The sequence below is a fragment of the Notamacropus eugenii genome, chromosome 4 (genome assembly GCF_028372415.1).
Source record: "Notamacropus eugenii isolate mMacEug1 chromosome 4, mMacEug1.pri_v2, whole genome shotgun sequence".
Lineage (NCBI taxonomy): Eukaryota > Metazoa > Chordata > Mammalia > Diprotodontia > Macropodidae > Notamacropus > Notamacropus eugenii.
This window is the reverse complement of record NC_092875.1, coordinates 121318094-121331100: the sequence shown is the minus strand read 5'-3', so window position 1 is coordinate 121331100 and position 13007 is coordinate 121318094. Positions and strand designations below refer to the sequence as shown.

The following is a 13007-nucleotide window of genomic DNA, read 5'->3' as shown; positions in this document are numbered from 1 at the left end:
TTACTGTTTATTCCAGGATTGTGGCTTGTGTAAGATCCTTTGCCACTTGTAACATCTATCCCACTGTGCTAGTTGAGCAAGTCATACCAAACTGTACTTATTATTGCTCCAGTGTTTAAGTGCAGCTCTGGTATTTAACACTGTGGCAGACCCAGTGATGTTATCTTTAGCACATTCCACAATTAAGAACTATAAGAACTATAATTAAGTAGATTAATTATCCAATCCTATATGAGATCAAAGTTCCGAGACTACTCTGCATGTTTCATGATTTTTGTAATGCCAAAAAGATGGCCCCAGAACCATTGACTTAGATGTTGTACTGAAAAAACAGTCTTGCTTGAAGCCTATATTTAGCAATTTATCATCTCCTTCCTCACCTGTGCCACAACCTATGTTGTTGTTCAGTCATTTTTCCATCATGCGTAACTCTTCGTGACCCCATTTGAGGTTTTCTTGGCAGAGATCCTAGTGTAGTTTGCCATTTCCTTCTTCAGCTCATTTTACAGATGCAAAAACTGAGCCAGACAGGGTTCAGTGACTTGCCCAGGTCACAGACCTAGTGTGTGTCTGAGGATGGATTTGTAGTCAGAAAGATGACTCTTTCTCTTTCCAGGCCCAGCACTCTATCAGCTGTACTATTTAGCTGCCCTATGATATGTAATGATTTTTAAATATAAAAATCTAATGTTGGTGACTTCATGGATATAGTTAAAGCATTTTAGCTCTCTTAGCATGAGCACGTTAATCAGATGATTTAGTGACCCCACGATGTTGTTTTGGTTACTAGGAGCATACACCTAAATTTACTTTTTTACAGGGCATCCAAGCATGTACATGTGAAAAAGACTGTATGTGCTTGTTGGCATGGATTGAAACTGGCCCAGAAATGGGGTGGTGACCTGGTTCTGGGAAAGAGAAGGTGAAAGGTTATCTATCAGACTTTTCTGAGTTGAATGGTCCTGAGAAATATAGACCTCATTTAGTACAATCACACATTGACACATATTTCAAAGTGACCAGTGTGAACAAGTGAACTCATTATGCAGGATATCTTTTATTATTTTTCTTTTGAGAATATGGATTGGATTAGTTTTCCTTAAAAGAAATTTGCCTTTCAGGAAGGGGAGGCAGCTTGCTATGAAAAAGCAATGAATTTAAAGTCAGAGGACCTGAGTTCAATTCTGTCACTCACTATCTGTGTGACAGGGGCAAGTCTCTTTACCTGTAGGGTCTTAGTTTTCTCATCTATAAAATTAGAGGTTTAGAACCTGTGGACCTCTAAGGCCTCTTCTGATTCTAAATCTATGGACTTTTAACTTAGATACATACCTTTATGATATTTTATTTATACTTACTTAATAAAGATCTACCCCACCTGAATAATAGCATATATAAAGCACTCTAAGGTTTGCAAAGTGCTTTACAAATATTATCTTACTTGATCCTTTCTACAATTGTGGGAGGCAGGTACTGTTTTTATCCCCAATTTAAGTTTGAGAAAACTGAGGCAAACCAGGATTAAGTGACTTGCCTAGAATCACACAATTAGTAAGTGTCTGAAGACAGATTTCAACTATGGTCTTACTGACTCCAGACCTAGCGCACTATGTTCCAAACAACCTAGCTCCCTCTGAGACTTTATGGGCTACCATTTAAAGACTTCTTGGCCATGATTTAGTTTCAATGTGGTCACTGAGTCATGAATTATGAATCTGATTTCTAAATTGAATAGATCATATCTGGTAAAACTATTAACCTTTTCAAACATTGTAGAGGAAATAAACAAGTCACTACCAATTCAAGCAGATATCACAGTTGAGTCAAAAATAATCTTATTCTCTTCAGACTCAAGGAGCATATTTTCCTGTTTTTCTTTACCTTTTTAAAATTTCCGTGGGCATAACTACCGCTAGTATTAAGCCTTTTAATTACAAGCAAAGCTGGATACTTGAAGAATTTTGATGTTTTGAATAATACTGAATACACTTTTTAAACAGTGTTCACAATAATAGACTGGGAGATTGAATGATCTCAAGACATTTACTTGAACTTTGAATTTCTGTCATCAAAGAAGCAAGTTATGTAAGATGCCCATTTATGCAGAACTTAGAAATAACATGAAACATTTTCTTAGACTTAAAAACCTCTTGCCTAGTTGTGGTTTCTGCTTTAGATAGGTTCTTGTAACAAGCAGTTGTCCTAGTTCTACTAGAGGAATGGGTTGTTCCAGAATGTCTTAATGCCTTTAGTGAACTCATCATACAATTACAATTCTGAGTCTGTTGTAAAGATAGTTCTTTGTTATAAAACCTAGCCTGATACACTAAAAATTCAGCAGATTTCAAATAGAGCTCTTAAGATTTAAAGTTTGTGTTACAGTCACCAAGGAGCTGGTTAGCTGGATGAGCGGACATGAATCTTCAGTATTTTCCATCTCTGTCCATGCATCGGGAAGGTATGCCATCACCACATCTTCTGATACGGCCCAGCTCTGGGACCTGGATACTTTTCAGAGAAAAAGAAAGCTGAATATCAGCCAATCTGTGGGCATACAAAAGGTCGGTAAAGAGAGGGAATTCGTGTTAAGGAATCACTCACTTCAATTCTAGACTCTGATGAATGCGTTTCTATAATTGTGTTTTTCAAGGATTTTCTGGTCAATGTTAGACTCTGCCTTTGTTTATCAAAGTGACTCTTGGCATTGTACCATCTGATCGTATGTGTTCTTCTAACTTAGACAGCTAAGTAAAATAACTAGCAGAGTTTCAGGTGCCATCCATGGCCACAGACTATATTTTAGTGTGCATTTTCTTAATATAACCATGGGACTATATAGTTTTTTTCAAAAGAGTAGGTAGCAGTTTACATAATTTTTTTTACATCTACCTAAGTCAAATTCATATTTTCATATGTTACAATGTATAAGTGATATTACTTTTCATTTTTGTTATATGTGACTATTTCATGTTAATAACTAAAATTCATTTCAACAGAAGTCCCAGGGTCCTTTCATTTAAATAATTAAAGAGATAAAAGTTCTAGCAAGATTATTCATTAGAGATTTGAACCAACTACCTAGTTAGTCTTTTCCTTCTCTAATTGCCTTAGCTTTTAAATTGAATTTTTAATCCAAGAGAAGAGACTATTCTCTGTCTCCATTGGGATTTGATTCTGCCGCAGAACCAGCATTATAAAACAAAGTCACAGAAACCATCTGTTCTCCCTGCCACAGGATTGTAGTCAGTGTCCATGGGACTGGAGCCAGGTTTATACATGGGCTACCAGTGCTGGAGAGCTGCCAATTCTAACCTTTGTGGACATTTAAATGATAAAAATACATACCTAATTTATAGGATTCCATATGCTAAGGCTCTGTGGCTTATGAATGAGAATTAGATACAGAAATTTCAGGCACCTTTGGTATATTGGAATCAAGGTGTAATGTTTTAAAGTAGTGAAAGGAGCAGAGTTTTATAAAAAAATAAAATAAAATAAACCTAGTATAGGAAGGAAAGAGGAAGTCGTAGTAACTCAATCTTAAAATAAAAGTTTAATTCTTTTAGGATTTCAGGATGCTATCCCAACAAGTATATTGGCTCCTATCTGATGATTTTGAGTATTACTTTCATGATTTTTATTGGTGGGAAACTATTTTACTAGAGTCCCTCCTGGTGACATTATTCTCGGGGACTGTTTTCCTGGGACCACCGTGTAACAAGGTCTTTTAGTGAATTAATCTCTCCAGTTTTCAGTTTCTTGTGTAGAAAGTTTAGGGACAGTATTAGATGGTTTTGTAGCCCTGATAGTTCTGATGGTTTATTGAAAGCATTTTTATTAATATATAATTATAAAGTCACTTTGTTTCCAAATGTATCTTTCCTTCATCCTCTCTCCAGAGAGCCGTCCCATGTGGCTTTATGATTCTTTAAAGAAAGAACAGGGAAAGTCAGCAGGTCCACAAAGCCAATCATCATATCATCTGGACCTGACAGTGTTTGTGTTTTCTCACCAAGAACAGGAGGTGCATTTTGTCCTCTCAGGGTTGACTTTCATTTCGCTGTTTCTGTTTGCATTGCTCTAGTCGTTGTGTATAGTTTTCCTAGTTCTGCTGACTTCGATTTGCATTAGTTCTGTCAGTTTTCTGCATTTCTCCTTTGCACAGGTTGCAGAATAGAGCTTGTTTCATTCTGAATTCTGTTTTATAGGCAACCAGTTAACATTTATCAAGTTCCTATTATGTGCCAGGCACTGTGCTAAGTGCTGAAGATAAAAAAAGAGGAAGAGAGAAAAGACCTTCCCTGCTCTTAAGGACCTTAAATATGATGGGGGAGACAGCACGTAAACAAAAATACAAACAAGCTATATACTGATAAATGGGAAGTAATTAAGAGAGGGGTACTAGACTTAAGAGGAGTTGGGGAATCTTCCAGTAAAAGATGGAATTTTAGTTAGGACTTAAAGGAAGCCAAGGAGGTCAGCAGTTGGAGTGGAGGAGGGAGAATATTCCAGTAATAGGGGACAAGTAGAGAAAATAGCCAGAGCCACGAGATAGAGTGTTTTGTTTGTGGAATAGAGAGGAGGCTGGTTTCACTGGATCAAAGACAACGTGTTGGGGAATAAGGTACAAGAAGACTGGAAAGGTAGGAGGGCCTAGGTTACAAAGGGCTTGCTCCTGGAGGCAATAGGGAGCCACTGCAGTTGACTGAGTAGGGGAGTGACATGGTCAAACCTATGCTTTATGAAAATCATTTTGACAACTGAATAGAGGATGGATTGGAATGAGGAGAGACTTGCAGTAGGCACTCCCGCCAGCAGCTATTGCAAGATGTTATTGAAAGTAAAAATCAACAGGCGTTGGCAATAGCTTGAATAGGAGAGTGAGAGAGTGTGAGGAGTCTAGAATGAGTCCTTACACCCTGGAGAATAAGGGGGGTTACTTTGAGGTTCTGGTTCAGCTCTCTGATCCCCTTTTATCCTTAATTCTCATATGTGTTGAACTGACTTGCTGTATGCAATTGAATGCTTTCCTGAAAAGTTGTGAGTTAAATTATCTTTCCTTTGAATTACATTATGCTTTCAAAAATCGCCTCAGCAGCACAAACCCTTCTCTCTGAGCATTCAGAAGTTGTTGTGCCCAACAGCAACAGGGGCAGCGACTAACTTCCGTAGAGGCAGAAATCTCATTTTAACTCTATGTCTTTTGTGGAAGGTAGAGTTCTAGAGTGATATATGGATGCGAAACATCAAGGTATGTGCAGAGATCAATAGAACGAGAGTTAGAGCAGACCTGAGTTCAAGTCCTGCCTATTCACATATTAGTACAAACATGGGGAAGTCACTTAACCTGTCTCCGCCTTGCTTTTCCTCCTCCTTACAATGAGAATAATACCTCTGGCGCTTGCCTCTTAGGGTTTCGGTAAAGACTGAATGAGATAATGTGTGTTAAGCATTTAGGAAACTATCAAGTGCAGATAAATGTTAGCACTTAGAGTTGTTATTGTCACTCCTGCTAGTCTCTGTAGGGAGCAATGCTGGCATTGCGATCTCTGCGCCTCCAATGACTGGAATCCCTGGGAAATCACTCTCATATTCTGAAAAGTCACCGTGATGCGTGTGAAAGAATATATTGCACCACAGGGATTCTGAAACAAGTACCGCTGAGCAGGACTCAGGTGTTCAATAAACGATTCTTGAATTGAACATTTTCCCTTAACTTGCCATTATTAGTGACTGGAACTTCAGAGTCCTGAAAGAGATAAATAAGGCAAAGCCAGCTCCCCCAAAAGACCAGTCTGCCCTTCCCATGGAGCCCCTTTTCCGTTATTGTTTATAAAGAAGTTGTAGCTCAGAAGAGAATTTGGTTCAGGATTCCTTAAGCTGTTGAAGCAAGTGATAAGTGCTCCCATTGATGATAATCTCTGTTAAAATCTTAATCCTACCAGTGAGCAATCATCTAGCCCCTAGTGTATCAAAGCTAACCCTGTAAGATAGTTTCTGCTCATTTATTTATAAGCTTTTACTTTCATGAGCAGGAATAACCTTTCTTACTTTTCTAGAAAAAAATAACTTCTTTTTTTCAAATTTTTTTATTAATTGATTTCTTTACTTTTCAACATTCACTTCCATAAGCTTTTGAGTTTTAAATTTTCTCCAACTACCTCCCTTCTCCCCAAGATGGTGTGCAATCTGATATAAGCTCTACATATACATTCTTATTAAACATTTTCACATTAGTCATGTTGTAAAGAAGAATTAGAAGGAATTGAAGGTACCACGAGAGAGAAGAAACAAAATAAAACAACAAAAGAAAAGGAGAGCAAGTAGTATGCTTCAATCTGCATTCATACTCCATAGTTCTTTCTCTGTATGTGGATAGCATTTTCCATCACGAGTCTTTTGGATATAACTTCTTTTTTAACAAGGATCCTCTCAGATTTCTTTCTTAAGAAGTGAACCCCTTGATATGTTTTAAAACATCTGCTGTCAGATGGATCCTATTGTAGACCTTCATATTAAAAATATTTTTTACACAACAAACCAGTTAATATATAGCCTTACCAGAGCCTGTCTTTGGGACTAAGGGGCCAAAGGGAAAAGGCAAAAGGCAAGGAGGGCACTATTCTATCCCTAGTCAATTTTAATTCAGCTTCATCAGCCTGCAGTTGAGTTAGTATTCCTACAAATACAGAACTTGCTTTAATTAGCCAACATATGCCATATTGTATTTTTGGTATGTTTATTGTATGTAGACCTTGTTAATGACATTGTGATCACAAGATCATAAATTTAGAGTAAAAAAAAAAAACAAACCCTATTTAATCATGTAGTTCAATGCCTTCATTTTAAAAATAAGGAACCTGAGCCCCAGAGGGGTCATCGCTGGTCCAGGGTCCTACGGGTAGTAAGTGGAAGAGCCAGGATTCAAACAGAGATCATCCTTTGACTTCCAATTAAGTGCTCTTTGTAAGTGAGTACATTCAGTCAGTACTCTATCAGTATTGATAGCTCCTAGCACAGTGCCTGGTAAATTGTAGGTGTTTAATAAGTGCTTTTTAAAAAAAAAGTTAAGTCAAACTGTTGGAAACACTACTATGTTTTCAAGTGAAAGCACTGATTAGTGTTTACATAGTAGAAAAATGGAAATTATGTGAGTATTTTTAATGTTGCCACTGGTTGTCTTTAGTGTCTCCATTGGCTCATCATTAAAATGGAGGAAGCAATTTGAGACCTTTCCAGTAAGGCCAATGTGGAGTGTATTGATGAAATATTATTAAGTTAATCTTCTATTCTCATTTGTTCACACGCATAAAGAATGAGTGTAGTAAAATATAACATTTTATAGATATTTTCAAATAGCGCATTTTTTTACTTGAAAAATACTGATAAAATTAAGTGTTTTTCTTCTGAGAACTAACTAGAATGGTTGCATTTTGTATTAACTTTGACTTAACTTTAGAATTATGGAAACTTTTAGAGTAAGTATGGTAAGTAAAGAATACTGTTGAAAATAGTGGTTGCTTGTTTGTTTTTAATAATTAAATTTAAAAAAAACTGACCCTGATGCAAAATGTTGTGGTTAAAGAATTTTGTTTATTTTTCTTATTGAAAAAAACATGTGTGTTCTTTCTATTCAGGTATTCTTTCTTCCATTCAGCAACACTATCCTTAGCTGTTTTAAAGACAATTCCATCTTTGCCTGGGAATGTGATACCCTTGTTTGTAAATATCAATTGCCTCTACCACCTGCTGGATCTGATTTGAAGTACAAAGTTTTTGCTGTTACCAGGTATGTTGCAGTGGTGTGTTTTTTTTTTAAATAAATTTTATTTTGCTGTTACCAGGTATGTTGCAGTGGTGTGTTTTTTTTTTAAATAAATTTTATTGGTGTCTTATTTTTATATCACTTACATTTCTCAGTGAACCATCCCTCAAAACAAAAATGAGTAGGGGAGAGGCAGTACTCTTCATCTCTCACTATCCTGGAGCACACAACCTATTCCTGTTTTCTTCTGTATATCACGACAGCTACTTTCTAATCATATATATCTACATACATATATGCGTATGTGTGAATATCACATATGTGTAAATATAAAATGTTATATGTGAACATATAGTTTTATAATTATAAACATTATTATTTTCTCTAAATAGGAAATATTTTTTCAAGAAGTAATGCAATAGTAACTCATGATAGTCATTCTAGATAAAATTTTCACCCTGATTTAGCTGATAGAGAAAAATTTCTAACCTCTGTCTTATGTAGGGATGGTCGAATCTTGGCTGCTGGAGGTAAATCGAACCATCTTCACTTGTGGTGTTTGGAGACTCAACAGTTATTTAGAATAATCCAGTTGCCTACAAAAATCCGATCTATTCGCCATATAGAATTTATTCCTGACAGTTTTGATGCTGGTTCTAATCAGGTGAGTTTTGTACCTTTAAAGTCAAATACAAGTTTTTTAAAAAGAGTACATATATTTTCTGAACTATATAATATTTGCTGAAGAGACTGATTGAATGCTATAATTTTTAGGTCACATTACATACTCTGTGTTGGTGACTGATTAATAGTTGGTCTTATTTTTGAGGCAGTGGAGATAAGAATTGAGAGCTGACCTCAAAGCCAGGAATACTTGGATCCAAGTCTTGAATCTCATTTGTACTGGCTCTGTGACCCTGGGCAAATCCCTTTAACTTCTCAGGTCTCTGAGCTACTGTCTTAGGACTAGAAGCTGCCAACCTGCATTGGTAAGAGGGAGTTTCCTCATGTGCTAGTGAAATCACAGGTCCTATCCCTATCCCAATCCCTGTGTTGCTCTTATTTACTTACTTATTGTTTTAAGAACCTGTATTAATACTCATACTTAGGGTTTTCACAGTAAAATATTTTCACAAAAATATTTACTCTTCTGAGAAATGTTTAAAATCGTATTTCTATATTTAGATATTATGTCTTTGTTTTTAGATTCTTGGAGTGTTGGGTCAAGATGGCATTATGAGGTTTATCAATATACAAAACTGTAAACTTCTTTTTGATATTGGGACCCTTGATGAAGGAATCAGCACATCGGTAATTAGTCCAAATGGGCGATATATTACATCAGTAATGGAAAATGGAAGCCTAAATGTATATTCTGTTCAGGTTTTAACCCAAGAAATAAATAAGGTAAGATATGAAGCACACTAAATCATCAAAGACTTATCAGCCTCCTCGTCCTTCTTACCTTTTTCTTCCCTTTGGAATCTTGCCTTGCTCGCCTGATTGCTGTTTGTAAGCTCCGTCCAGCCAGATGACCACGACTCCTCACAAATCATGCTTTTGTCCAGAAAACCTCAAGTTCTGGCCCAATAAGCCGATACTTCTGCCACGGCTGCTACTGGCCATTGCCTCATTGTTATCTGATTTAAGGCGCATCCTCAAGAGATAATGAATTGCTGTTCACAGCATTTATAATTACCATTTGATTCAAATACCTTGTATATTTTAATGGTTCAGCAGAAAGGTATTTTGAAATATTACTCAAAAAGAAAAGGCTAAGTGTGGTGACACATGCCTGAAATCCCTACTCCTAAGGAGGCTGAGGCAGGCAGATGAGCCTGGGGATTGTGCACCACAATGAACTAAGAGAGTCAAGTATCCATATTATATATGGCATTAATTATGAGCCTTGAGAAGCAAGGGCCCACCAGGCTGCCCAGAGAGGCAGGACCCATGCTAGGTTAGAAACTGAGCAGATAAGAACTCTTGTGCCAGTCTGCCTGGGAAAGATAGGGAGACCCAGGTTTAGAAGAGGAAGGGAGGGAGGAAGAAAGGAAGCAAGTTGAGGGGAAAGGAAGGAAGGAAAATAAATTTTGTCCTGTATAGTTTTTTTGTTTAGAAATTTCTCATAGACTTTTGCCTAAATAATGATCATAGACAGTAAAACTGAATTAGCCGAGCAGTCTCATTTCTTCCAAGGTAACCACTAGATTTCTTCTCTTTTAGCCACCTCCTCCTCTAGTGAAAGTAATTGAAGACTTGTCCAAGAAGACAGGACCAAGTCACCTCAAAGTAAGAGTGATAGGAGGAAAGGTACAGCGACCACGGAAAGCAAAGGATTGCAGAACAAGAACTAAAATATTAAGAAACATAATGGACACTGACCTTGAAAATAAAGAGGTAAGATATAAACTTTATTTACTATAGTTTTGCCAAAGACATTCCTAAGAGATGACCCTGGAGTGTGGCTTCCACAAATAACTTTTCCTTGCCCAATATTTAATTAAAATTTGAATGTTACAGGGTAGTAAAGGCCCAACAGAAACATTATTTTTTAAAGTGCTAAAAATATTCGTAGAAATAGGTCAGTGAAACAAATGTTACTTAAAAGATAGATACAGGTTAATGCAAAAAAGAAAAGAAAGTCAAGTTGTAAGGAATAGGTCACATCACATAGATAATTAATCTGAGTTTCCATCTTCCTTTTTGTAGAATGACCTGCCCAAAGGATTATGCAAAAAAAGCCTACAAACCTTATTGAGAGGCTATGGAGAATATCCAACAAAGTATAGGTAAGAAGGAAAAACAGTTCCTTAATGCCATTCTCTGTTTATGGAGAGAAACGTTTTTGTAAAATTATGTCTTAATTTCAGGATGTTCATTTGGCGCTCTCTACTGCGATTGCCGGAAAATTATTCAGCATTTAATAGCCTACTAGATAAGGGTACTCACTGTGCATTTCTCAACATTCATGAAAAATATCCCATCAAGAGTAGAAAATTACTGAGAATTTTACAAAGGTATGTACAATAGTTAGTATTCTATAAAGACTGTAATGAACAGATACTATATTTTTGAAAATCCATTGTTATAATAAATGTTGATTAATTGATAAAGTGTGCCTTTAATCAGTCAGTTCTCAATTATCCATGCTAGTGGGATGATATGTTTAATCTAGGAATAATGTATATCTGACTTGGGAAGGTTTTCATAATCATTTTAAAATATTGATGTATCTAACGTTGTAGGAGCCCAGGATACTTCAAACAAGCTAATCAGACTGCACTTAAGATGTAATTCAGGAGGAGCTAGAACCTTGCTCCGATGCCCCATGATATCCCATGATTAGAACTCATCACATTTCATCCATGTTGGCAGAATGCCAGTCCGTATTGTTCTGTGTGTTGTCTCTGAATTTGTTGTTCATACTTTGAATTAAAGTGATTTGGTTTGAAAAAGTCCTAATTACACATTGGGTTACATGGAAAGTAAAAGACAAAATAGGAAACTGTTTTTCCACTTATTTTTAAAGCTGAAGTTTCCTTGTATTTTGTTAATAGCTTAAAGTTATATTAAAATGAAGTGATAGTATTATGTTATGAATAGAGAGCTGGTCTTGGAGCCAGGAAGACCTGGGTTCAAGTCCCACCTCCGACACATTTTGGCTGTGTGACTCTGGACAGATTACTGAACCTGTCCTTGTCCTAGGCAGCGCCCTTAAGACTAGACATTGCAGAGAAGGTGCCAGCCTGCATTGATGGAGGGAGTTTCTTCATCAGTGAAAATCACAGCTTCAGACTTTATCCTTATCCCTCTCTTTAGAGCAATAGAACATGACCAGCGTACAGCAGAGGACTAAAGTCTGTTCAGTGAAGTGTTTATTCAGTCAGAGTCCTGCACTTACAGACCTCGAGGGCCACAGATTCCCCACCTGTAGTCTGTTCACTTCTCAGGAACCACATTAGTAGAGGGGAGAAGAGTTGCACTGATGTAGAATGTTGGCCTTTGGAGTACAGACTTACTGACACCCACTGCCTCTGGCCTCCTCCTAAATCGTGGCCTTTTGCAGAAGCATTCTATTAGCAGTGTCCTAGGTCCAGTTGGTCAGTGGAGAGGGCTCTTATGAATGATCCACCTCACAGTTGGGTAACCAAGCTGACTGCTGTAATAAGCACAAAATCATAGGCAAAAATTAATAATCAAAACATTTGTAGCAAAAGACCTTATTTTACCATTCTTTTGGTTTGTTCTTTTTGAAGTTTTATGAAACTTATTTTAAATCTCTCCAATTGTAAGCTCAACAATGAGCAGCATTGCTGCTTTTCCATGAACAGAAGTGCCATCCAAAATAGGGTCAGGGGTCTAGAGCTGGAAGGGAAGCTAAAAGATTGTCATCTCTTAGACTCATTTTCATACGTCCGTACTTTTGTGGGAAGATTAAATACTGAATTGCTGTGCTACCACATTTTTTTTTTTTTTTTATCAAAAGAAGCAGTGAATGATTTAAAGCTTAGAATCCGGGGACTAAAGCTGTTCTTCCAGTTAAGATACTATTAGTGGGTCTTAAGACTAGTTTATCATTAAATTATTCTAATGCAGCTGGATCAATCCACATCTTTCTAATTTGTAACAGTTTTGTAATATGTTAAACTTTATTCAGGACCCAGCAGCCTGTTGGAAATACAGCAAAACCTTAGCTTCTCCTCTGAAAGTGCTAAGTCATAAGTATGTCTATGAATCTTCGGGTTTTAGTCTACATTTGGGAGAATACTTCCACACTAAATTTTTTCCTTAAAAAAAGTATCTACTTCAACCAATGTCAAGCATGCTTTTTTTTTTTTAAACTCTTGTAAATATTTTCTAGCCTCTTGGGCATTATTTCATTTACAGGACCATGTCTGCGTTAGCTCACTGGTCTGCTATCTTTGGTGACACGCCATATCTTCCTCTGTTAGCATTTCCATTCGTAAAATTATTCCAGAACAACCAACTCGTCTGTTTTGAAGTTATTGCCACTCTCATAAGTAAGTAAAAATTTATCAAGTAATTACAATTAAAGGGTGAATTTTTGTGCTTTTTTTGAAGTGCCTTTTCCCACAGCAATGCAGATACTAACAATGAAGGTAGAAGAAAAAGACTGCTCTAGCAATTAGATCTGTAAACTTTCAGTCTGATTAGTTTGAGTATGTAGAGAATGAATGACTTTGAGAGTTTAACTGTGGACATCTGAAGTCTGTTTGCA

General features: G+C 36.7%; 1 protein-coding gene across 5 annotated transcripts in view; it reads left to right on the top strand.

Annotated features, from left to right (window-relative positions):
* TBC1D31 (TBC1 domain family member 31) overlaps positions 1-13007 on the top strand; it is a 74041-nt gene that overhangs the window by 17144 nt on the left and 43890 nt on the right. For all 5 annotated transcript variants that reach the window (XM_072603158.1, XM_072603159.1, XM_072603156.1 and 2 more), the window contains exons 4-11: positions 2383-2561; positions 7638-7789; positions 8270-8429; positions 8972-9172; positions 9992-10165; positions 10478-10557; positions 10639-10785; positions 12656-12789. In XM_072603158.1, coding sequence (XP_072459259.1) covers positions 2383-2561; positions 7638-7789; positions 8270-8429; positions 8972-9172; positions 9992-10165; positions 10478-10557; positions 10639-10785; positions 12656-12789 — 1227 coding nt within the window. The remainder of the gene's footprint in view (positions 1-2382; positions 2562-7637; positions 7790-8269; positions 8430-8971; positions 9173-9991; positions 10166-10477; positions 10558-10638; positions 10786-12655; positions 12790-13007) is intronic.